General features: G+C 32.1%; 4 protein-coding genes across 7 annotated transcripts in view; 2 read left to right on the top strand and 2 right to left on the bottom strand.

Annotated features, from left to right (window-relative positions):
• Nucleotides 1-10,712, bottom strand: part of LOC115882013 (titin-like) — a 29,369-nt gene extending 18,657 nt beyond the window's left edge. For both annotated transcript variants that reach the window (XM_030899824.1, XM_030899825.1), the window contains exons 1-6: nt 10,224-10,712; nt 10,089-10,165; nt 9,839-10,033; nt 9,537-9,779; nt 2,477-2,962; nt 171-200 (exon numbers count right to left, since the gene is read on the bottom strand). In XM_030899824.1, coding sequence (XP_030755684.1) covers nt 171-200; nt 2,477-2,962; nt 9,537-9,779; nt 9,839-10,033; nt 10,089-10,165; nt 10,224-10,411 — 1,219 coding nt within the window. In that variant the 5' untranslated portion in view covers nt 10,412-10,712. The remainder of the gene's footprint in view (nt 1-170; nt 201-2,476; nt 2,963-9,536; nt 9,780-9,838; nt 10,034-10,088; nt 10,166-10,223) is intronic.
• Nucleotides 10,713-11,316: 604 nt separating this feature from the next.
• Nucleotides 11,317-14,211, top strand: LOC115882006 (trans-Golgi network integral membrane protein 2-like). Its single transcript, XM_030899818.1, has 3 exons — nt 11,317-12,808; nt 13,039-13,217; nt 14,059-14,211. Exons 1-3 carry the CDS (start codon nt 11,734-11,736, stop codon nt 14,206-14,208), a joined length of 1,404 nt encoding a protein of 467 aa, XP_030755678.1. The 5' UTR covers nt 11,317-11,733; the 3' UTR covers nt 14,209-14,211.
• A 742-nt stretch (nt 14,212-14,953) lies between these two features.
• On the bottom strand, nt 14,954-17,882 carry LOC115881948 (thiamin pyrophosphokinase 1). Of its 3 annotated transcripts, none has more exons than XM_030899694.1 (5): nt 17,737-17,882; nt 16,760-16,919; nt 16,445-16,698; nt 15,622-15,886; nt 14,954-15,485 (listed from the first exon to the last, which is right to left on the bottom strand). In XM_030899694.1, the coding sequence occupies exons 1-5, from the start codon at nt 17,806-17,808 to the stop codon at nt 15,361-15,363; spliced, it is 876 nt and encodes a 291-aa protein (XP_030755554.1). In that variant the 5' UTR covers nt 17,809-17,882; the 3' UTR covers nt 14,954-15,360. The 3 variants fall into 3 exon arrangements, with proteins under 3 accessions (XP_030755554.1, XP_030755555.1, XP_030755556.1); XM_030899695.1 differs by lacking the exon at nt 17,737-17,882 and adding an exon at nt 17,454-17,691; XM_030899696.1 differs by lacking the exon at nt 17,737-17,882 and adding an exon at nt 17,077-17,224.
• Nucleotides 17,883-17,970: 88 nt separating this feature from the next.
• Nucleotides 17,971-24,509, top strand: LOC115881947 (coatomer subunit beta). The gene is made up of 11 exons (XM_030899693.1): nt 17,971-18,233; nt 18,290-19,306; nt 19,365-19,576; nt 19,626-19,739; nt 19,792-20,152; nt 21,929-22,114; nt 22,200-22,379; nt 22,945-23,153; nt 23,275-23,460; nt 23,969-24,211; nt 24,371-24,509. Exons 1-11 carry the CDS (start codon nt 18,143-18,145, stop codon nt 24,446-24,448), a joined length of 2,877 nt encoding a protein of 958 aa, XP_030755553.1. The 5' UTR covers nt 17,971-18,142; the 3' UTR covers nt 24,449-24,509.
• Nucleotides 24,510-25,403: the final 894 nt, after the last annotated feature.

Below are 25,403 nucleotides of genomic sequence, written 5' to 3'. Positions count from 1 at the left end.
TTTTTACATGTTTTTACATGTAAAAAATATTTTTTTAGACTCTTTACATGCAAAAAAGTTTCTTACACGTAAAATATAGTTTATTGCGCGTAAAAAATACGAAATTTATAATTTTTGGTAAACATCCTTGGTTACTAATAATTTTATACACAAAAAAAAATTGTACTTACTTGTGTTTTCTTCTGGCTTCTTATTGTCACCTAAAGGATACAAAAAATACATTTTAAACAGTTGTATAAAAAATAATTTTATTTTATAAAATAAAATAGAAATATATTAGATAGGTATAATACATTTTTTACAAATATTTTTTTGGTAATTTAAAAATAATAATCTTTTTATTTGAAGCTTTTATCGTCAAAAAATACAAACATTGCTAGATAAAAAATCTGTACAGTGTGTCTCTTTATATTAATTAATTTTGGGATTCTAGGAAAAAAAGACCACAGTTTCATTATTAGAGATTTCACGTTAGGCTAATCACAGCCACATAGATTTTATCAAATAACAAAGATCTACTGATGCTAAATCATAAAAATGTGAATATCTGGCAAAATCTTGGTCTGAAATGTACGCAACCTTTATAGTATTTTGAAGAGATACGAATACTCCATTGAATATCGGAATAATATACTGGGTGTTCCGTTTAAAATAAAAGAGTAACTTGCTTTTAGAAGTGACCAATATTCAATATCAATTTTGTCTCACCCTGTAGAACTTTTCGGGTCAAATTTCAATTTTGGTTAACTTACAATGGTTATTTTAACTAAATATCAGATATACAGGGCAAATCCCAATTTAGGTAGCTTTTATTGAACTTATAATTTATTCTTCATTTTTAGAAAATGTTAAATACGTCAAAAACTTTACATTTTAGTTGTATGCCTCTGTAATGAAACTGACCACTATTTTTTTCCTAGAATCCGAAAAACAATTAATATATAGAGTGTCCCATTACAAAAAACACAACTTTCGATGTTTAATTTTCGTGGAGACACCCTGAAGAAACTGCATATATTTTTAAAAATGCTCGAAATTAACGTACACATACATTTACAATATTTTTAATCAAAAATAAACTAAATTTGAGTGTTTCATAAGTGTTACAAAAACTGTTTCGCTGACCATGCAGTCACACTTCTTATGGAGTGTAGAGGTAAGGAGAATTATCTTCTTCTGTTGAAAAGTGGTCATCAAGGAGGGAACAATTAAGATGGCGCTGCTGTAGCAAAAGTTCCACATTTGAAAGAAGCGTCAAAAGTTTATAGAACAGAAAATAATCAAAGTAGTGATGTGCAGATCGGAACGTGCCTCAGGGAACGTGCCCATGTTCCGGGAACGTTCCTCTAAGGTCGGGAAAGTGACTGAAATTCGGGAAAGTTGTATTTTGATGCGAGTTGGAATATTCCTCGAAACATTCCCCATTTGTCGAGAACTTTTCTTAAATTTAGGGAAAGTAAGGTTTAATAATGGGGTATATTTTAATAATGGGGTTTGAAAATCGATCTAATTTAACAAAAAACATTCAATATCTACTAATAGTGATGTATTACTATTTGCATTCACAAAATTTATTTATATATTATAATGTTTACTGCAATTAATAAACTAATATAAACTTGTCAAAAGATGACCACATGTTTTTTTAAATTATTATTCTTAACACAAAAACTATCTACATTGACTATGGAGTATTTCAGCCATATTGTAAAATATTTGCTGCATTTGTATGGTTCATAGTTTATCTGCCAAAGTATTTATTACTATAAATAGGTATATATATTGTATATATTAGCTGTATATTATGTATGTTTCATGTAAACTATATCATTTTTAAAATACAAACCAAAAATACGAGAAATATATATGTTTTCCATGTATTCTACAACATATTTATTAATCCGTAGTATCTAACTAGCGTGACGTCATAAATCTCGCTCCGAGGCCGTTCTATTAGAGACGGCATTGAGTCAGCATGGCCGCAAGTTGCTAACCTAATAAAATTAACACTAGAAAAGCCCGCGGGAACTGTCAAATTCAAAGTTTTTCGTTTAACAGACTATAATAAAGATTATCTAAGAAAGGGCGACTTTCACAAATCTAAGATTTGTCAGCATTAATGGGACACAGGCCACAGAATAGATTTTAACAATGCAAAAATTATAATAAAAGCGATAGCCTCTAAAAGAAAAATAAAAGAGGCTTTTTTAATACAATCTAATAAAAATAAATATATTGCTCATGCATCTGTAGATGTTAGCAATGTATGGCAATCGCTTCTTTGATTTTAAAGAACATAACATACATAAAAATTAAAAATAATCATACAGAAAGTTTGAAGCTTATTGGTTTTACCTTATCCATAGGATTTCTTTGGATAAGAGTTGTTTCTCCTTACCTCTACCCCCCATAGCCAAACTATATCTTTAAGTGATTTATTTTCAAAGAAAAACACATTTCTTAAAAAAAACCTCACCTGTTTCAGACAACTCCACCTTCTCAGACTCCTTATCCTGCTCCAACAGCTCGGAAATGCTCGGCTTATGCTTCTCCGGAATAACCCTGGGAATTTTCCTACCGAGCGACGCGGGCAGCATAATCTCCTCCTCCTCCTCCTCTTCATCGAAATCAAAACAATTTTTAATATCCTCCTGCGTGTTTTTCACGGGAACAGGCGAGGCGGAACCTTCGTGCTTCGAGTCAGCCTTTGATTCTTCCTCTTCATTCTCTTCTTTGTCGCTCTTCGGGGATTCCCCGTCGTCCTTTTTCTCGTCGTCGGCGTCGCTGTCGTCCCACTCGTCCAAAATCTTGCTGAAGGTGGTGGTAACCTTGGCTTTGGGCTGTCGTTTTCTCCTCTGCTTCGGCTTAGAGGGTTGTACGGCTTCAGATTCAGACTCCGAGTCGCTGGGGACCTCTTCTTTCAGTTTTGCTGGTTTTCTTTTGGTTGGTGACTGTTGGATGTCTTGGAAAAATAACAAAAATCAATTATAATTAATATACCTATACCCGGTTTTACGAATTAGAGAAGATTTCGATAGACAATGACATAGTTTACTCCAAGGATACTATAGAGATAAGGATAGTTCGATTCCTATCTTCCTGCACTGTCAGTTTTTTTTACGTCATCTGGTGACCGAGTTGAAGTTGGCGCTAAAGATTTTAGACAGTGACAGTTATTTTTGCATTTGACGGACGAGCGCACAGTGCGTTGGAAGATAAATTTAGCGGGACAAAAGCGTTTGGTTAGAAATAAGCCAAAAAATGTGTACTGTAAGAATAAATTAGAATTAAAGAAATTAATTAGAAATAGTAGACATTCCAATTGATATAAAAATGCATGAATATTCTTTGTATTTCGATACATTTTTATCAACCAAATTTGGTCGTTTTCTGCTCAGCAAGGCAGAGATCATACGAAAACAAAATATTTACAAGTGCTTATACATTTTATTTCAAAGCCAAATTATGTTGAAGATTGCCAAAGGTATGTACTTTTCTACTGTACGTATATTATTTGTTAAAATCCTTCGTGCCTTTGTTCTGCAGATATCAAACTTTGACTTTTTTTCAAATATCGATATATTGAATGATGTAGATCTTTTGAGTTACCAATAGTTACCAACACAGGTAGTCACAGTCACAGGGAGTTCAAGCTTAACAGATGAATGCCCAAAAAGATTCATTTCAATCGGATAGTATAAAAACAAAACAACTCCATCAAAAGGCACTGAGTTTAAAAAATTGTCTTAGATACTTACTATATATGAATTTACAATTACCGAGTGTTAAAATTACAATTAAAATATCTATCTTAATTAATATTTTTAAAATAAAATATAATTTTTTAAAATAAAATATAGAGGGTGTCACAAGATTACAAAGTAATTAAAAAATAACTGCTAAAGAGTTTTTTGTAAGTATTTCAACTGATATAGTCTATAAAATGAATAACTTTGAATTTTGACCGTTATTTTTTACCAACATGGCAAATATAAAATCCCTCTGTCAAAAAAGTTACTGATATTCTTTAAATTGAGTGCCTAAACGAATCAGATAGGTAACTCCTTTTACTTTCGTGAAATAGAAAAGGAAAATAATAAAACAAGTGACAGTTCTTCCTCTTCTTACAAAAATTAACACGAAATGTCAAAACGTCAAAAGTAAAATGTCATCAGCTTTTGACATTTCTAAATATTAGACTAATGCCGTTTCTAATAAAACAGCCACAGAGCGAGATTTATGACGTCACGCTAGTTAGATACTACGGATTAATAAATATGTTGTAGAATACATGAAAGAAATAATTATTCCTCGTATTTTTGGTTTGTATTTTAAAAATGATATAATTTATATGAAATATACATAATATACAGTTAATAAATACAATATATATATATATATATATATATATATATATATATATATATATATATATATATATATATATATATATATATACCTATTTATGGTAATAAATACTTTGGCAAATAAACTATGAACCATGCAAATGTAGGAAATGTTTTACAATATACAAATAATGAATCGATACATAAGATAATGGGTAAAATATAAAATATATTTTAAATTTTGGGGTTTGAAAATCGATCTAATTTAACAAAAACATTCAATATCTACTAATAGTGATGTATTATTATTTGCATTCACAAAATTTATATGTATATTTTGCAAGTATCAATGTTCGAAAAATTATATTTGCAAATAATACAATATCATAGAAAAAAGGCGTCAGTGATAGCTATGAAATAAAGATCGCTGTCATTTTATATATTGGCTGTTCTATTAGAGACGGCATTGCGTCAACATGGCCGCAAGTTGCTAACCTAATAAAATTAACACTAGAAAAGCTCGCGATAACTGTCAAATTCAAAGTTATTCGTTTCACAGACTATATCATAATTTTATGTATTTGGCAATAGTTTACAATACGGTTTTTGTGTGTCATGTACGAATAATATCATAGTTTTATTATCTTGTATTTATTTATTAATAAATTAAGTTGTTAATAAATAAATAAATTTAACCATATAGTTGCTATATATTAGACCATTTGCTACGTTCTTAGATTTTAAGTCCCAAACATTGCTCTTGAGATTTTGTCCCGCTAGATTAACCATCCGCCGCACTGTGGAGCGCTGGTCAGCGCGTGACGTAGCATTCCAGCGGCGATTTGACGCGATCGAACAGTCCTTTAGAATACATACAGTCCTTGAGTTTACTCTGGTTTTTGTATTTCATATAATTTTTCAAAAACGGCTGAAAAATATACAGGATGGTCCGAACTGTAGTCCGGAAACTTCGGCAGCATATTCTGCAGATAAAAATAAGTAAAAAAGTTCGTATAAATGTATGTCCTAAAATGCTTAGTTTCGGAGATACAGGGTGTCATTTTTATTTCGATTTTTTCCAAATAATTTCTGAAGTAACGTCAATATTTGAATGAAAATTGGGGCCTGCGGTTTTTTTGACATGAGAAATTTGATTTTGATGTCAATATGACTCCTACTTGTAGAGGGCGACACTTACGTATTTTTTAACTGGTTTGAAGAGTAATAACTTTTCGTCCGTACTTGTATAAAACTACTGAGTAAAAAAACACGTTTACACATTTACGACGTTTTTTACGTAAAAAAGATCTCTTGGTAGAAATCGCTACAAGTAATGCTTCTCGAGATATTTGGAATCGAAATTATCATCATTGTCATAAATTAAATATGCTGACTAAATAGCTTCGACTCAAACCATACATTTCACAGAAACTGTTTTATCATCCTTTTTTCGCAGAAAAAAATTATGATTAATTTAAAAAAATAAAAAGTTCCCAAATTTATTGTTTCAGTCAAATAACTATCTACGAAATGAACAAAATTCTTACAGCTTTTGGCGTATATTAATAAATAATATTTTCTTGCATTAGCTGTGTATTTTTTCTAATTTCGAAAAAAAAAATAAAAAGTAAAAAGAAAATTGTTTTGCTTGTTGTAAAGAGGGGAACCAAGCTCCACTCCCACAACCGGTTTCTGGGCCTACCCTTCATCAGGTGGGCTGTCCAGGGGCTGGTTCTCACCGCTTGGTTCCCCCCTTTACGACAAGCAAAACAATTTTCTTTTTACTTTTTATTTTTTTTTTCTCTACTTTCGATTTTTCGAAATTAGAAAAAATACACAGCTAAAGGCAAGAAAATATTATTTATTAATAACTATCTACTCGACATATTTATTTTTGCCAATAATGACATGTATTGACCAAGAACGGTAAACTATAGTCTGTCTAACGAGAAGACCCTTGACAGTGATAGATGTGTCTGTCGTTTTAATTTCAAAGTAGTTTATTTTATTTTACAAAGAAATAAGTTGGTACAATTGGAACGCATTGCAGGATATATTTAAAATTTGATTGACAAGATGACAAGTGATTACTTCAAAATATTGTGAAAAAAACTGTATAAAACTGAAAAAATGTAATCGAGTTATTTTATTTAATAAAAACGGTATGTGTTAATACAAAACAAACAAGAACAAGACACTACATACCAAAAAAAAATAAAAAAGAACTATTATTTACTTTCAAGCTTTATGAAACTACCCGCATTTATGATTATATTTATCAATATAACTTATGTACAAATACAAATTTGTAATATTCCACAGGAATAAAAAAAAACAACATAGGTAAATAAAACAAACTATTTTATTAATAATAACACCTACCAAATTTTATACCTTAAAGGTTGATTAATTAACTTTAATCTTAATTTTTTTAAACCAGTACCTTTTGACATTATTTTTCTGCAGTACTAAAATCCATTATTTACCTATCGTGTGATGTCGATATTTTACAGCTACTCCAGTTTTTAGTATGTGTTTAGTTTGATCCTGCTACCATATACGAGATGCACTTATCTACGACGAAATACAAACTTTATCGATGGCAACTTCATTGGTGTATAAAACTTTCTGCCTGGGCAGCGAGTATAAACCATAAACTGTGCTCTGGATCTACAGTTAATTTTCACTCGATTTTTCCTCCACTTGACTTCAAAAGACACAAAACACACGTAATAATACGAATCAACATACATCACCTTCCAAAACGCAGGGTATTTAACAAAAGTTGACTAAAAATTCTAACCTATAATTTGGCAAACTTTGACAAGCGTCAAAATGACAAAAATCTAAAGTGGGCGAGTTCATACGCATCGGCGTCTGTTTGTCGTTCATCGTTCCGTCAAACCAATCAAGGTCAAAATAATTATTTATTAAATAAAAAGTCGTGTCGGCGGCACGATTCGAACCGGCTACCTTCGTGTTGCTAGACGAGAGCCTTATCCCCTACACCACCAGATATCTTGACGAGAATTATATCTTTATGGTAATAAATTATGAATTCAGCCTGCTACAACGGATATGTAAAATTTATCCTAGAGGCTGCTTATACTTTGAAAATTCATCTCGTTGCAGTTCATCACAGTTGTATAATTCAAGAAGCACTAAGAAATATGACTACCTTTGAATAATATAATATGAAAAAGTTGGAGTCGGAATACAATAAAAAGCACGAGAAATACATTTGGTATTAAAAACAAAATAAAGGCAGCTTAAATATAGTTTGAAGCATAAATAAAGGAGTATTTGAAGTACTGTGTGGACGGAAGAGGGAAATCAATCGCAAAATTCATAAAATGAATTTAAAGACCGAACCAATTGTAACGTTTGAAGCAACCATACATACACGAAGAACTGTTCTGCAACCATATATACACGACGTAAATTAGCACCATCTATAGTGGGCCGAATCGTCAATTTGTAATTTAATGCTCCATAAGAGTGACTGAGCCCTGAGGGTATTTAACAAAAGTTGACACAAAATTCTAACCTATAATTTGGCAAGACTTTGACAAGCGTCAAAAATGACAAAAATCTAAAGGCGAGTTCATACGCATCGGCGTCTGTTTGTCGTTCATCGTTCCGTCAAACCAATAAAATTGAAATACGATCTGTCATTTTTTAAATAAATCAATAAAACTGGTTAAAAACAACAAGACACGACGTATGACGGATTTATATTTAAACCCATCCATAGATAACTTAAAAATTATTAGAAACTTTTTTTAGCAAAATAAATAGATTGGTATGGGACGTCATCTGCTTTTCTTCTGTCATCGTCTGTCGAAATCTTACCTGAGAAAAAAAACAGTATAATAGGATTGCTCATCCTCATAAGACGTACGTTCGCCTCTTCCCGCGCTTCAGCTGACAGTTGTGACGTCATTGTAGTCCTTGTCAAAGCCTTGTCATGATAGTGTGTATTATTAGTTGCCTATGGTAAACTTAACAGCTGAGAAATTTTGAGTTAATTATTTTGTCAATTTTAAATGTGAAAAAGGTGTCTTTAAAGTTTTTAGAGCTATAGAGTGTATAAATACGTTCATTTTGTGCTGTGGATTGTGACAAAGTGCTTACTAAGTGCCCACGATTTTGTTTATTAATTATTTTAAAGCAAAATATGGAAGTACTCTAAAAAGAATGCTTGCAAAAGGTGATGCTGCGAACTGCTGTCCTTAAAAACTTAAAAATGCATTATCCGAGTATTTAATATACGATTTATACAGTTAATTTTCTATACTGCATACATATAAGGTGTTTAAATAAATAAACTAAATAATGAACGTTTTGCATTCGGCAACCAATAATGCACGTGTGTGTATTATTGGTTGCCGGACAAGGACTAATAACCATGACAAGGACTACAATGACGTCACAAAGCGAGTAGTTTTCGCATGCACCTGGCGGACACTTTTGGCTGAATGAGCAGTCCAATTAGGTTAACTGTTCTTGTGTATTGACTATTTCCATTTTAAATATCTTGAGGTTGCTTGTAGCGATTTTTACTAAGAGACATTTTTTACGTAAAAAATCACGGAAATGTACATTTTTTCACCCAGTAGTTTTATACAGGTACGAGCGAAAAGTTATTACTCTTCAAAACAGCTAAAACACATGTAGGTGGCGCCCCCTACAAATAGGGGTCATATTGACATCAAAATCAAATTTCTGATGTCAAAAAACTCCCAGACACCCAATTTTCACCTAAATATTGACGCTACTTCAAAAATTATTTGAAAAAAATTGAATTAAAAATGAAACTTTTACACCCTGTATCTCCGAAACTAAGCATTTTAGGAAATATATTTATACAAACTTTTTTACTTATTTTTATCTGCAGAATATGCTGCTGAAGTTTCCGGACCACCCAGTAAACATTTTTTTATTTTTCTATTAATATCTCTGAAACTATAAAAAAAAATAAATAATATCTTAGGAGTATGTCAAGTGATCAGGAAGGAACCCAAAAAATCGATACAGGATGTTCCACTGAATTAAAATAAAATTTTAAAAAGTAACTAGTGATTACAAATTCCCAACAGAGTAATTGGACATTATTTATTTTAATTGCTTCTTTCTCTCTCTCAAACTTTAATTTTAATCACAATTTAAATTTGCAAAAAAATTACTTACCATCTTTAGTATGCAATTTTGTATGCAAAATCATAACCTCTATCCTCTTAGTTTCAAACGAACAAGTACCACACTGTATATATTCCTTAGGTTCCTCATTCAATTTCTTGATTTCTTCCTCGTCGCTACTGTACAGTCTGTCCTTTGCCGGATATTGCAGCATAATAAATGCCCTGAAATCGTTCTTGCCCAAGAAACGTCTATGCGTTATAATCGGCTCTGTTGAACTCTTATTCGGTGTTTCTACAACAATATATATTGTGTAAATATTTACCAGAAACATGTTTAAATTATTATCATACTTTTACTAATAGAAGACAGCTTTTTAGGAGACTTTTTATTCGGATTCTGACCGACTATCTCATGGTAGCTAAGTTTTTTCACTGGTAGAAACTCAGGCAAAGAGAGAATGTTTGGGTTCCCGTCAGTTTTTTCTTCTGCTGTGCCTATATCTTTGGGAAACTTCGACATGTGCACTGCCTTAGATCGGAAAGCAGCTATAAATCAAACATTAGCCGTATAAAAATAAATATAACTCTTTCAAAAACTCACCCATTCCTTTATTGATAAAGTCGCTCTTCTTGTCACAATTGTATGGATAAATCTGAGCCCAATTTTTGATAAATTCACTAAAATATAAGTGAAATGATACCGATATAAATAAAAATTGTTTGGAGTGTAACTTACTAAGAATCTTCGTCGAAAAACTTGACTATAACGAGGGGGGGCTTTTTGAATTGCGACAATATATCTTCTGGCATGTCTTCGGGATTTTTAACCTCCGCAGGCCACCAAAAACCGCTCAGCTTGACCCATACGACGTCCCCCCTGTTGTAAACAGGAGGGTTCTCTGGCAGGTCCGTGTCGTCGTACATTTCTCGCACTAAATCACCAGAATATTGTCCGTTCTTCAACAAGTACACTGTAAATATTTATTTGACGTCTAGTATTAATTGGGTTGCTTCGACGATGCTCATGAGTTTTCTTCGTACACATCAAAACATGGCGCGCGAGGAATTAACAGGACTTTTGCCCGTAACCTCCCGGTTTTCTTTTTCGGTATTTCTATTTCTAACTTGGAAAACTTTAGCAATGTTTATATGTTTTTAGGGAAAATGCGTAACAATGGTCACTTGTCATGGACGATCGTGATTTTCCCATAATGCCTCGCAGGTCGGCGTCGCCACGCTGCCAACTTGAAATTGTTTAAACAATTTTATCTAAAATTGTAACTATACTCTTTGTAAAGGGAAAAATGAATAACAGAGGTTTTTAAAATATATTGAGGCCGGATAAAAGACCTAAAACTCAAAAATTCTCTTGATTAATTCAGCAAAAACCTCAGAAATATTCAAAAAAATTTGTTTTACGTTGGTAGTATGTAGTTATTTTTGCTGTCATGCGGCATAAAAACAGAAAGTTTAAAATATGTAAATAAGGAATTATTTTAAATTTTAATTTAATAACCTGCGTTCTCAAACGGATATTCTATTTAAGAATAAGTATTTATAATATTTTAATTTTTAATGATATTTTTCTTCTAAATTTAAAAATATTTTTTTGGTATGTTGGTAACCATGGATTTCTTCTCTTTTTTAAATTAAAATTAAGCAGCTAGGACTATCCGGCCTCTAGATTTGTTCCAAATTTCTTCTTTTTCTTTTCTTTGAAATTAACAATTAAATCTTCTTTTTCTGAAATATGGCCACTTGCTTTTACAGCTTTTATCCAGCACCTAAAGCCAGTCTAGTATTACCCTATATCTTTGGTCAAAATTGAGAAGTGAGCAGTCAACTGTCAAAAAAAGCAATAAAATTTCTAATTTTCAATAAAAATTCTAAATTCGGAATATTTTTGATATTTTTAAAGGAAGTTTATAGTGATAAAAGATTTTAAACCGTTAAATATACAAACTAAAAAGGACTGGATAATATGTGTTATTAAAATATTCGTTTAAGTGTTTATTTTTGTTGGCAAGTCGTAGTGTTTACAAAACTTGACAAAACGTCAAAAACCTACTTTTCATGTTTAAAAAACTGTATTTGTTAAATAACGTTTAATACTTTTTTGTTTATCCAAGCGATTGTTCGTTTTGCACCGGTATTAACATAGCAAATTGTTTAAATAACTCGTATTCAACGAAATTTGTTATCATGAATTCAGTTTGAAGTACGATTAGTTACCGATTCGAGACAAAATGCAGAGCAAAATCGTGATTACGTGGACAATTTTCCTATTTTCTGGCGTAGTTTTTCCTAGTTCTAGTACGGGTGCACCTACAGAAAACAAGAGTAAAGTGTCCGAAACTATGTACGATGCTATAGCGAAAAAATGTCCGGCAGTAGAAGTAACTAACCTAAAAAATAATAGCACTATTTTCACGAAAGATTGCTTAAATTGGGACAAAATTAATGCTACAAATGTATTTAACGATGAAACAAAGCAAGACGTCCTATGTCTGGTATATTATGAAAGTTTAGTATCTTTCTGTACAAAGTTGGGCGAAAATGCACACAAGTTTAAAGGTCTGATAACACCGAACATCGCAAAGGAGAAATACAACGTTTGTGCGGGAAACATATCGATATACCCTAAGAATAACACAAAATCGGAACACGATATATCTAAACTCTTACCGGATTACACAGGATGTTTGAAATTATGTTGGGACGGCCAGGAAATCAGAGACATTTGTAACTTGGCCTATTACTTTAACACATTTAATTTCACTATGCTTGACAGTTACATAGCCTTAAAACAAAAAAGTAATAATGCAGCAACTTTGATACCACAAGTTAACTCAAATACCAAAGAAATTAGCACTGTAGTAGAAAAACAACCCTCTGAGGTGGGTAGTAGTAAAAATCCAGCCCCTGTCTTCGAAACTATTCCTGTAGCAAGTAATAAAAACCCTCAAGCCGATCCTAAACCAAAACTTACAGTACAGGATGTGAAAAATGAAAAATCACCTGAAGTTTTGAACGAAAAACCCAAAGATATAGTTGCTGTAGAAAATTCCTTGGCGGAGCCTGAAAAACAACCGGCAAAAAAAACTGAGAAACCTCCAGAACTTGTAGCACCTCAAAAAGTTATACCTGTTCATGAGGAAATGGATAAAAATAGTGAGGTTAAGGAGACCCAAGTGAATCCAGTTGGGGAGGACAAACACGTACCGAATGAAGATCAGTTTGAGGAGCAAAATATCGAACAGCAAGAGCAAGAAGAAGAGGATGAAGAAGAAGGCATCCCTGAGGAACCCCTGAGGAACAATGGTATGTACTTAGGGATTTTGTATTGTTGATTCTTTCCTTGTGTAAACATTTATTATCTTAAACTATTTTTCTGAGAAGTCATGTACTATATTTTCCTAAACTGTCAGGATAAACAAACAAGTCTGTGAAGGAAAACTTTCATTATCTTATACAGGATATTTTTTATGGTGTGGTCAACATTCTAATATTTAAAATGCTCCATCTCAATGAGTATTATGCTTTGTTTGTAGAAGAAAACCTGGAAAAGGACAAGAAAGTAGTGAAACCAGATATGGTGGAGGAGAGCCCCATAAGTAGTTTTGCTGTTACCGATGAGGATATGGATGGCAATTCTTATTTCTTTTCGTATTTCACTGTCTTGATGTGCCTGTGTATAGCCGGATACGTGGGATATCACAACAGACAAAAGGTAGGTCATCTTGAGCGTCAAATGCGTCATCTTGAGCCTTGCTCTATTTTTTGAAAGTCCCTGTATATTTACAAAAATCGTCATAGATTTAAAAATAAGTTTTTTTACCTTATAAAACCTGAGTATTAAAATTAAAATTAAAATATCTATCTTATTTATTATTTTCAAAATAAAATATATTTTTTAAAATAAATTATAGAGGGTGTCACAAATGACAAATTAATTAAAAAAAAACTGCTAAAGAGTTTTTTCATATCATAATTTTATGTGTTTGGCAATAGTTTACAATACGGTTTTTGTGTGTCATGTACGAAAAATATCATAGTTTTATTATCTTGTATTTATTTATTAATAAATTAAGTTGTTAATAAATAAATAAATTTAACCATATAGTTGCTATATATTAGACCATTTGCTACGTTCTTAGATTTTAAGTCCCAAACATTGCTCTTGAGATTTTGTCCCGCTAGAATAACCATCCGCCACACTGTGGAGCGCTGGTCAGCGCGTGACGTAGCATTCCACGGCGACTACGACAGCGGCGATTTGACGCGATCGAACAGTTCTTTAGAATATATACAGTCCTTGGTTCTGGCTTACTTTTTTGTAAATACCGTTGTATAATATACAGGGTGATTCTCTTTTAACTTGGAATAAATTCAGTAAATCAATCATTTATTTTAATTTTTCATAAATTATACTCGAACCTGTCGATTTGTATTTCAAATGGCGCCCATTTTGACGGAAGAAAACTTTATACAGGTTGTCCCAAACTTGAGATATAACGTCATGAAAAAAAATTTAAATGGCAAATCAAATTTTTGTAAACTTTTTTTTATAGATTTTGGCCCTTATCCTTGAAGGCAAGAAGGGCAGGAAACCTGGCAGAGGGAGAAGACCCAATTCTGCCAACTATCACAAATTGGACAGTAATTTGGAGGAGGCTATGTCGTCCTCGTGTCCTAAACCGTCGTCCAATGTCATTTACTGAAAATACAGAGGAATATAAAAAATAATTTTTTTTTGAACGCGAATAACCCTTTCTAGTAAAAAGTTGTTTGTAAAAAATGTACATATAAAGTATTATTTGGTTTAAAATTTCAGACAAGTCTAGAATTTTTAAAAATTCTCCGAGATATTATGTTTACTTAACTTAAAATTAATCCTCAATAAAATACCACTAATGTATTTATTTGTATTTCTAGAAATAAACGTTTTTTTTTCTTAAAATATATTTTGTATTATTTCAAATCCAAAAATATCTTGTGATCGAAAAAAAAATGGCGTCCTAACCTCGCCAAAATTATCATAGATTGCCATTGCTCGGCCTTCTTTGACGCCGTTTTTTTTCGATTGTATGGTACCAAAAAAAAACGCACTTTTTAACAATCTATCTAACATTGTGTATATTTAGTTAAAAAGAACAAATAATATATAAACCATTTTAACAAAAAATAAATTCTTAAAACCCTATCATCACAGTTTTTCCCTCAATTTACAAATTTTTTAGCCTATATTTTGATATAAAATATGATCAACAAAAAAAAAACGGCGTCGGCGATGGCTATGAAACGAAGATCGCTCTCATTTTCTATGTAAAATTATATGGAGAATGTCACCGATCATCATTTCCAACCTAACTGGACGCCGTTTTTTTTAAGGTACAAACCTAAATCATATATATACAGTGTGATTTTCTAACTTACTAAATAAATTCAGTAAATCAAAGATTTTCGTTTTTTTTTTCAGAAATCCTGGCACACGTCGATTAGTATTTGAAATTGCGCTTTTTTTGTGTAAGAAAATTATATACAGCACAGTGTTATTAAAAAAAAACGTCGATAACCTAACATCTAAAATTTGGGACAACCTGTATAAAATTTTCTGTGTATCTGGGCATAGTTCTGAAAAAAAAAACGCGATATCTTTGATTTTACTGAATATACTCCAGGATCAATGAAAATCACCCTGTATACTCTATGATTGAAAAAAAACGGCGTCATGCTAACCGCAGAAATGTTCTAAGGTAACTTGACACCGTTTTTTTTTGTGTACCATATAGCGCTTTTCAAAATTTTTTAAATTCTATCTAATATTTATTATACTATGTTTGCTAAAGGTTGTACTAAATCACCGGTATATGCTATAAAATAGCCTCTATGCCCATCGACCATAACAGAGGCCTGTCAGTGCTGACAGTGACGTACGGTTCTCCGCTGTACGTGTTGGAAGTGCTGACCATACCCCCAAAATTAAGCGTACTCTTATCTAAAAATATGTTCCTCTAGGTTAACTTATTTTTTTGAGAATATTTTTTGCCTGTTTAATTATGTACAGGGTGTGTCATTTTGAAATCATACGGTATCTCCGTTATTAGCGTAGATAGAAGGATGCGACTACGTACCTAAATTCCATTTTAAGCCTGTTGTAGTAACTATACAGGGTGCTCCCATTGGAATCAAAGCGCACCATTCCTTGTCTCTACGCAAATTTTCCGGTATACTAATTCTGTGATTCCCAGCTTGCAGTAACCAACTGATTGAGTTTGAGGCTATCTGATATATTTTTTTATCGCCCAAAAATTCACTCGCCTTGTATAATGTGTTTATGTTGGCGATAATCTGGTCAAATCTACCAGAGGTATCGGCAAGTACAAATACCGTATCTACCTAATGATTTAAACATATTTTTTTTTAACAAAAACCGAATCGGATAACAAAAATTGAATATCGGAGTAATATACAGGGTGTTCCATTAAAAAAAAAAGAGTACTTTTAAGTGACTAATGTTCAATATTAATTTTGTTTCACCCTGTATAACTTTTCAGGTCAAATTTTAATTTGGATTAATATACAATGGTTATTTTAACTAAATATCAGGCTATACAGGGTAAATTATAATTTAGGTAGCTGTTATCAAAATTTAAAGTTTATTCTTCATTTTCACAAAATGTGAAATATCTCAAAAACTTTACGTTTTAGTCATATGCTTCTTTAATAAAACTCACCTTTATTTTTCTCCTAGAATCCAAAAATTAATTAATATATAGGGTGTCCAATTAAAAAAAAACAACTTTGATATTATGTAACTTTTTTTGGGGACACCCTGAAAAACTCTGTATATTTTTAAAAAATATACAAGCTCCCAAAATTTCATTTTAATACAAACTACCGTTTTCTTTGCAGTCTCATATGAGAGGCGCCACCCTGTATATAAATTCATATTACCTCAATTAAATTTTGCTCACAGTGAGTCTTTAGCTCTCTTAGAGCTTTTGTGAAGTCTGTCTGGTTCTGATCGGGCGTTCTGATCACTTTTGAACCTTTTTCCTCAAAAAAACTCAATAAATGAGGGGGTAGTGAATCCATATCACCTGTGATCAAATCTGGAGGTTTTACCGTATTGTTAGTTTCATATTCATGTGCCTCTAGCCATTTTAACCACCTCCTTGTCCCACCATCCACCGTGATTCTTAGTTTTGCTAAATACATGATAAACTTAAAAAATTATTAAATAAATTAAGAAAATTACTAATATTTTACCTTTGGTCCATAAGTTTAATAATTTTCTGTGATCGACGTTAAGGTCGATCCTACAATTAAGCACTACAACGGCATAGTTTTTCTCATAAAAATTTCTAAGAATGTCCTCACATGGAGTCCACAGGCTTTCATGGCAGTCTATGTTGTTCATTTTCAATATCTGTAATGGATATAAATCTGGGTTAGTTTCGTTTTGATATCTAATAATATAATTTATCCACAATCTGTAATCGAATAAACGCGTAATAAGAAGATAAGATAAAAAAATAGGAAATAGGCATAATAACAACTATTCTAAGTTTCTGAAGCATACTTACATTGAATTTGATAAAGATAAATAAAGTGTATATCGGAAGAAAAACAATTACAATTAGAAACTTATTAAAAATAAGCTATTATTAAATACACTAGGACATTTTGAAAAGTAAAAAAAATTACTTAAATTTTGAGGTTAACATTAATGCGTGTTTTTGTACATTAGACCTACTATTATTTACACTTCGTATTTTTTTCATTATTCTACAATTATTATCAAAAGTTTATATTAAAAACAAATATTTTCATAGTTTTTCATCCCCTGTGCGACCGGTAATTTAAGGAAATAAGCTTTTATCGAAAAGAGAAAAAAAATTTTAGATCATACATTTGGTCTACTCTGGATTTAAAAAAATCAAAGAATTTTTATATTTCTTACCATCAATTAACAGCAACAAATAAGTAATAAAGCCTGATAAAGCACTCGCAATAAGAAGATTTCCTAGAATAACGAGCGAAGCAACAAATTAAACTTATTTTTCTTAGAATACTCATAAAAAATACAGGATAAAAGAGTGATAATTTTTTTAGAGTATTAGCCACAGCCTTATATTTAATTACTATTAAATTAAATGATGAAATCGTTGATTGCTTTTATGCATTTGTGTTCACTTATTGACTTACAATTTATCATATTATTGTATAAAATGTATAGAAATTACCTTATCTTTTAGAATCTTTGCGCGATTTTTTATCATTGCGATTCCCTTAATTGTAACAACATAAAAATACATATGGAGGATAATTGTTTTTAATTGAACAAGAATAAAGATAAATACGTAACAATTAATTAAATTTGTTATGAAATATTACGTAATTAAATACATTATGCAACATAAAATACAGGTAGAGTGTAAAACTGGTTGCCTAAGATAAAAAAAATTAAAATTTTGAGGTTAAATTTTTTTGACATTTACCGAGTGACACAAAATACGACACGTCTACTTTTTGTTTATTTCGCCCGAGTGGCTGTTTTTTCCACAATTAGGCCTAGTTTTAATTGCTAATTACACTTAAACTAGTGTATGTTTATTTATTTATCGTCTTTGGACCTTATACAGTCTAAAAATGACGAGCGTCGAACAGCCCTGTTACACCCTGATCAATGTGTCTTCGGATACAGAGCCCTACAACGAGATGCATTTGAAAAGCGATCTCGGTAAGCTATTTTGGAGGATTACCAACTTAATTTTCATCCATTGTTTATTATTTTAGAGAAGGGCGATACAGACCAAAAGGTCGAAGCATTAAAGAAGATAATTCGAATGATCTTGGCAGGTGAAAGATTACCTCCAGGTTTCCTCATGATGATTATTCGCTACGTTCTTCCTTTGCAAGACCACACAGCTAAAAAACTCCTACTTATATTCTGGGAAATTGTCCCTAAAACTACACCCGATGGCAAGCTTCTGCAAGAAATGATTCTAGTTTGTGACGCTTACAGAAAAGACTTACAACACCCTAACGAGTTCTTACGCGGTTCCACCTTGAGATTTCTCTGCAAGCTGAAAGAACCAGAGCTTCTTGAACCTTTAATGCCTTCAATAAGAGCTTGTTTAGAACACAGACATAGCTACGTTAGGAGAAACGCAGTGCTTGCTATTTTTACAATATACAGGAACTTTGAGTTTCTTATACCCGATGCTCCAGAACTGATATCAACTTATTTAGATGGAGAACAGGATATGTCTTGTAAAAGAAATGCGTTTTTGATGTTGCTGCATGCCGATCAGGATAGGGCACTGTCTTATTTGAGTTCTTGTCTCGATCAAGTCACTTCTTTTGGAGATATTCTTCAGTTAGTTATAGTGGAGTTGATATACAAGGTGTGCCATTCAAATCCCACAGAAAGATCAAGATTTATCAGGTGTATTTATAATTTACTTAACTCAAGTAGTGCGGCTGTTAGGTATGAAGCTGCAGGTACTCTTATAACTCTATCCAGTGCACCTACAGCTATTAAAGCTGCTGCTTCATGTTATATTGATCTTATCATCAAGGAAAGCGATAATAATGTTAAACTTATTGTCCTGGACAAACTAGTAACTCTAGGGGAACATCCAAACTATAACAGAGTTCTTCAGGACTTGGTAATGGATATTTTAAGAGTTTTATCTAGTCCGGACCTGGAAGTAAGAAGAAAAACCTTAAATCTAGCCATGGAGCTGGTTAATTCCAGGAATATTGAAGAAATGGTCTTGTTCTTGAAGAAAGAAGTATCAAAAACCCTTGGTAAGTCTAAATAATTTATATATTTTTATGATATTATACGTTTTAAATTATTTTGAAGACTCTGAGCATGAAGATACAGGAAAATACCGACAACTCTTGGTCAGGACCTTGCATTCTTGCTGTATAAAGTTTCCTGATGTTGCTGCCACAGTTATACCGATTTTGGTAGAGTTTTTGTCAGATAATAACGAGCTAGCTGCCGCAGATGTGTTAGTTTTTGTAAGAGAGGCCATACAAAAGTTCGAGGCACTTAGACCACTTATTATTGAGGTATAGATGAATTTCTAAAGTGTTCCGTTGATATATCAGGTGTTTTTAGAAACTTCTTGAAGCTTTCAAGGATATAAAATCAGTGAAAGTCCATAGGGCTGCCCTGTGGATTCTTGGAGAGTATGCTACATCGGTTGCTGATATAGAGTCAGTCATAAAAGAGGTAAAATTGTATAATTTTTACATAAATATAATCTATAATGGTTGATTTTTAGGTGACATATACATTGGGCGAGGGTTCTTTTGTTGTAGCCGAACACAGACTCAATCAAGGCGAAGTAGACGAAAAAGAAATAGAAAACATAGGAAACGGTCCTGTCGTGACTACTCTAGTGACGTCAGACGGTACCTACGCCACTCAGTCGGCGTTTAACACTGTTCAGAAATCGAAAAAAGAAAGACCGCCTTTAAGGCAGTACCTTATGGACGGAGATTTCTTCATTGGAGCTTCTCTGGCTTCAACTTTGACCAAACTGGCTTTGAGATTTGGTCAGCTGGTTTCTGCAGAAAGAACCAACAGATTCGACGCAGAAGTCATGTTGATTATGGCGGGGATACTGCATTTGGGCCAATCAGGTGAATAAACAAATGAATTAGGTTGTTATAAAGTTCAAATGGTGTGTTTTAAATGAAGTAGTTCGTTTGTACCGATGTTTTACTTATGGTATTATGTGTTTCTGACGTTATTTGATTATTTTAATATTTAAGGCGTTAAATTCTTGTTTATAAAGGGTTTTTAACAAATCTCTACACTCAATTTCATTTATAAGCGAGTCAGGACGTTATAAAATGCAAGATGAAGTTTTCTACGAGTTCAGACAAAGTAGGTCATTTGTACCATAAAATAATAAATACAAGAAGAAGTGTCAAGTCAATGTTAAATTATGGAAACAGCGTGGCTGCCTGGGTAACTAATTTTCAGATATGGCGGCTGGGACATTTGACATGACAATTTCAATTTTATGAAATTTATTTCCGTTTCCGGTTTTTAATGGCGGGCTGTTCAGGAGGTTTAAATGAGGGTTAATATACTTTTTACTCTTTCTAGTAGTAAATAATACAACAAAATTACTCAAAAATATTTATTTGGAATTTAGAACAATGAAAATATGCAAATCAACATAATTAAAGAGCTATAAACCAATAAACTACTGTATCAATATCAAATATTTAAATAATATCAGAGATGCTGTGTTAAAGTGAATTAGTAAAATAACAGTGCATTGACTTACAGAAACTTGAAGATAAATAAATGTTTTCACAGCTTCACGGGCATAAAACTAAATAACTGGAAGCAGGAAAAAGGCAACCGGAACCCACACAAAACCTGGAATCAAAAAAAATATGTAAAAATCATAAATATAGGTACATAAGACTTTTGTGAATTAAATCAAACAGGACTTGAATGAAAATAAAATGAATAAAAAATATGATACATATACATCTAATACCTCATTTGTATTTTAAAAATAATCTACATACATAGATTTATAGCATTATTGCTATGAAAATACATAATAGGTACCTATGTGATATGTAATTACGCATTTCTGTTCATCTTGTAGAAAATTAATGTAGGCTAATAATAGTTCAATAATCATAATTTACCTTGTATAACTTGCTTTCAATTGCTCAAAATCACCGATCAGTCTTTAAAGTAGAGATACGGAAAAATCCTTGGCAAAGAATATCCCAAGATCCTTGGGTTTAAAGTTAAAAAAATATAAAAACAGTTAATATATTACCTATTTTTACATATAATATGGCCCACACCTACTACACGCAGAAACGTCGATTTCATCATTTTCTTCATGTAATTAATCATATATACTTTATTAAAGTGTTAACAAGGAACTTTATATCAAAAAACATCTTTGTACTTATAAATGTCAGCCGAAATATCAGAAACAAACTTCCAATCAAATCTAAACGGCAAAAATTAAAATGGCGCCCGACCTTGCCAGAGGCCTCGGGAGCTGACGCTGACACACAGACAAAAGACAAAAGAACAGGACGCCGACGTGCATAAAAATGTTCCGTAGCAGAAATTGACAGAAATCATATAGAAATATTCAGATTTTTGTCTAGGACAGTCTAGAAGGCCATGCTTTCTGCCTGGGTAGAACCGCGCCACAACTGTTTCCAATTTTCCGGTTTACTGCCACCCCCCCGATTTGTACCATCGCGTTCTAGGCGCTCCAAACGGCAAATTCGCGAACTATAAATTCGCGCCATATTTTAAATTTATAATTACTTATGATATTGTGTATTATTGAGCTTATTTGATTATTTTAGCTAGAATATATCGTATACAGGGCGTCAAATATTTGTTTACAAGTGTTTTTTCGACAGGCTTGCCAACCAAATCGATCACAAACGACGACAGGGACCATATCTTGCTCTGCCTGAAGGTAGTCTCTGACAGATCGCCTGTCATAGTTCAGATCTTTACCGACTATTGTAGGAAGGCCCTGAACGACATGCTATTGGCCAAAGAGCGCGAGGAAGCGTCAAATCAGAAGGCCAAAGAAAAAACAGGTATGATTGGCAACATTGTAAAGATGTAAACATGTATTTTAAATGTTACGAACTACATTATAGTTAGTATTTTTTATAATTTTAGGGCACAAAATTCAAACGGACGACCCGATCAATTTCATTCAGTTGGAGACTGATAAGGGTGGCGAATTGGGGGAAAATGTATTCGAAACGTCGTTATCTCAAGCTCTGATTGGAGGAAGAGCCGCAGGCGGGGACACTGGTTTGGGTCCAAATAAACTGGACAAAGTCACCCAACTCACAGGTAATACATGGTTTGTTATTATGTTTGATATCATATATAATTTATATATGATATTTTTATGTTTGATGGTAATATGTAAATTATACATATATGATCATATATAAATTATATATGGTTATCATATATAATATACTTTTCTAGGTTTCTTACATGGTTTGTTATTATGTTTGATATCATATATAATTTATATATGATATTTTTATGTATGATGGTAATATGTAAATTATATATGATGATCATATATAAATTATATATGGTTATCATATATAATATAGTTTTCTAAATTTCTTACATGGTTTGTTATTATGTTTGTTATCATATATAATTTATATATGATATTTTTATGTATGATGGTAATATGTAAATTATATATGATGATCATATATAAATTATATATGGTTATCATATATAATATATTTTTCTAGGTTTCTTACATGGTCTGTTATTATGTTTGATATCATATATAATTTATATATGACTTTTTATGTATGATGGTAATATGTAAATTATATATGATGATCATATATAAATTATTTACGGTTTTCAGATATAATCATTTTTCTAGGTTTCTCAGATCCGGTATATTCAGAGGCGTACGTTCACGTGAATCAGTACGATATCGTCTTGGACGTACTGATCGTGAATCAGACCAACGACACGTTGCAAAATTGTACTTTAGAGCTGGCAACGTTGGGCGACTTGAAGTTGGTCGAAAAACCTCAACCCGTGGTTCTGGCGCCTAAAGATTTCTGTAACATCAAAGCAAACGTTAAGGTTAGTAATAATGAAGTACAATATTTTAATTTTTATCTCATATAATTCATTTTTTTTTCAAGAAGCTTGCTTTCACATCAGTAAATCATTCTTTTTCACAAACTTTTTTTTTCTTCTTCAGGTTGCTTCCACTGAAAACGGTATTATTTTCGGCAACATTGTCTATGACGTCACCGGTGCCGCGTCTGACAGAAATGTGGTGGTTTTGAATGATATACACATCGATATAATGGACTACATAGTACCAGCGAGTTGTACCGACACAGAGTTTATGCGCATGTGGGCGGAGTTTGAGTGGGAGAACAAGGTAAGCCAATAGGAAAGCGACGTTTGTATTTGGGCGTGGCAAAAATAGTTCATACGTATCTGCGTCTGTGCGTTATTTATCGTTTCCTCACTCCAATCATATTGGAATATGATCTGTCATTTTTGAAATAAACCAATAAGACTGGTTAGAAACAACAAGAGACGGATTTATACAGGGTCTTTTAAAAAACATGTGCCATTTGTCGTGGGGAGATTCCTCATGTAAAAATAAGATTTTTGAACACCCTGTATATGAACCCATCCATAGTTAACTTAACAAAATATTAGAAACTTTCTTTCCTGACGTCATCTACCTTTTTCCTGTCATCGTCTATCGTAATCTTCCGTCAAATGCGTAAAACGAAAGAAAGTTTAATTTTGCCATGAATTAAAATGACAGATGCAACTGTCACTGTCAGGGATCCTCCCGTTGGACAGACTGTATACCGTTTCTTTCCATTTTTTCTATTTTTATTTGAAAATTTTTGAATTATTCTTTTTTTCCCTAGGTAACTGTCAACACGTCGTTGACAGATCTGAACGAATACCTGAAACACCTGATCAAGAGTACCAACATGAAGTGTCTCACGCCGGAAAAAGCGCTGTCAGGCCAGTGCGGTTTCATGGCTGCCAACATGTACGCCAAATCTATTTTTGGTGAAGACGCTTTGGCCAATTTGAGTATAGAAAAACCCTTTAACAAACCAGAAGCTCCTGTACAGGGTCATATCAGGATAAGGGCCAAAAGTCAGGTAAAATATTTTTGAAATATTTATATGTATAGGTTAAGTTATCTTTTAGGGTTCCGTATCCAAAGGGTAAAAACGGGAACCCTTTACTAAAACTTCGCTGCTACTAAAACCCTTCGTGCGCGAGTCCGACTCTCATTTGACCAACTTTTTTTTTTCTAGGGTATGGCTTTGAGTTTAGGAGATAAAATAAACAGTAGTCAAAAGGCTGGACTTCAAACTAAAGTTGCGGCGGCATAATAAAAATAAATATTTTGCATAAATTGTATAAGTGAAATAAATTGTATTATTACTGTTTTTAGTTGATAGGCTTATATATTATATTCCACGAAATAAAATTAATATAGTCTATAAAATGAATAACTTTGAATTTTGATCGTTATTTTTTACTAACATGGCAAATATAAAATCCCTCTATCAAAAAAGTTACTGATATTCTTTAAGTATTCTTTAAATTGAGTGCCTGAACGAATCAGATAGGTAACTCTTTTTACTTACGTGAAATAGAAAAGGAAAATAATAAAACAAGTGACAGTTCTTCCTCTTCTTGCAAAAATCAACACGAAATGGCATAATTGTCAAAAGTAAAATGTCATCAGCTTTTGACATTTCTAAATATCAGACCAATTCCGTCTGTAATAGAACAGCCTCGGAGCGAGATTTATGACGTCACGCTAATTAGATACGGATTAATAAATATGTTGTAGAATACATGGAAAACATAATTATTCCTCGTATTTTTGGTTTGTATTTTAAAAATGATATAGTTTACATGAAATATACATAATATACAGTTAATAAATATAATATATACCTATTTATAGTAATAAATACTTTGGCAAATAAACTATGAACCATACAAATGCAGCAAATGTTTTACAATATACAAATAATGAATAGGTACATAAGATAATGGGTAAAATGTAAAATATATTTTAAATTTTGGGGTTTGAAAATAGATCTAATTTAACAAAAAACGTTCAATATCTACTAATAGTGATGTATTATTATTTGCATTCACAAAATTTATATGTATATTTTGCAAGTATCAATGTTCGAAAAATTATATTTGCAAATAATACAATATCATAGAAAAAAAGGCGTCAGGGATAGCTATGAAATAAAGATCGCTGTCATTTTATATGTATAATGGTTTTAAAAAAAACGTTTCGGCTAACATTATAGCCTTCATCAG

Source organism: Sitophilus oryzae, unplaced genomic scaffold (genome assembly GCF_002938485.1).
Source record: "Sitophilus oryzae breed Bouriz unplaced genomic scaffold, Soryzae_2.0 scaffold_1745_pilon_pilon, whole genome shotgun sequence".
Taxonomy (NCBI): domain Eukaryota; kingdom Metazoa; phylum Arthropoda; class Insecta; order Coleoptera; family Curculionidae; genus Sitophilus; species Sitophilus oryzae.
This window is presented reverse-complemented; position numbering and strand designations above follow the sequence as displayed.

Bases quoted from the DNA above. Each gene is read 5' to 3' on its own strand.
- LOC115881947 (XM_030899693.1), top strand. From the start codon at position 18,143: ATGACGAGCGTCGAACAGCCCTGTTACACCCTGATCAATGTGTCTTCG. The intron at 18,234-18,289 runs GTAAGCTATTTT...TTATTATTTTAG, and splicing joins GCATTTGAAAAGCGATCTCG to AGAAGGGCGATACAGACCAA. The intron at 20,153-21,928 runs GTGAATAAACAA...TTTTTTCGACAG, and splicing joins ACTGCATTTGGGCCAATCAG to GCTTGCCAACCAAATCGATC.
- LOC115882006 (XM_030899818.1), top strand. From the start codon at position 11,734: ATGCAGAGCAAAATCGTGATTACGTGGACAATTTTCCTATTTTCTGGC. The intron at 12,809-13,038 runs GTATGTACTTAG...CTTTGTTTGTAG, and splicing joins GGAACCCCTGAGGAACAATG to AAGAAAACCTGGAAAAGGAC. The intron at 13,218-14,058 runs GTAGGTCATCTT...TTTTTTTTATAG, and splicing joins GATATCACAACAGACAAAAG to ATTTTGGCCCTTATCCTTGA.
- LOC115881948 (XM_030899694.1), bottom strand. From the start codon at position 17,808: ATGTATTTTTATGTTGTTACAATTAAGGGAATCGCAATGATAAAAAAT. The intron at 16,920-17,736 runs GTAATTTCTATA...TATCCATTACAG, and splicing joins CAAAGATTCTAAAAGATAAG to ATATTGAAAATGAACAACAT. The intron at 16,699-16,759 runs GTAAAATATTAG...TCATGTATTTAG, and splicing joins ATTAAACTTATGGACCAAAG to CAAAACTAAGAATCACGGTG.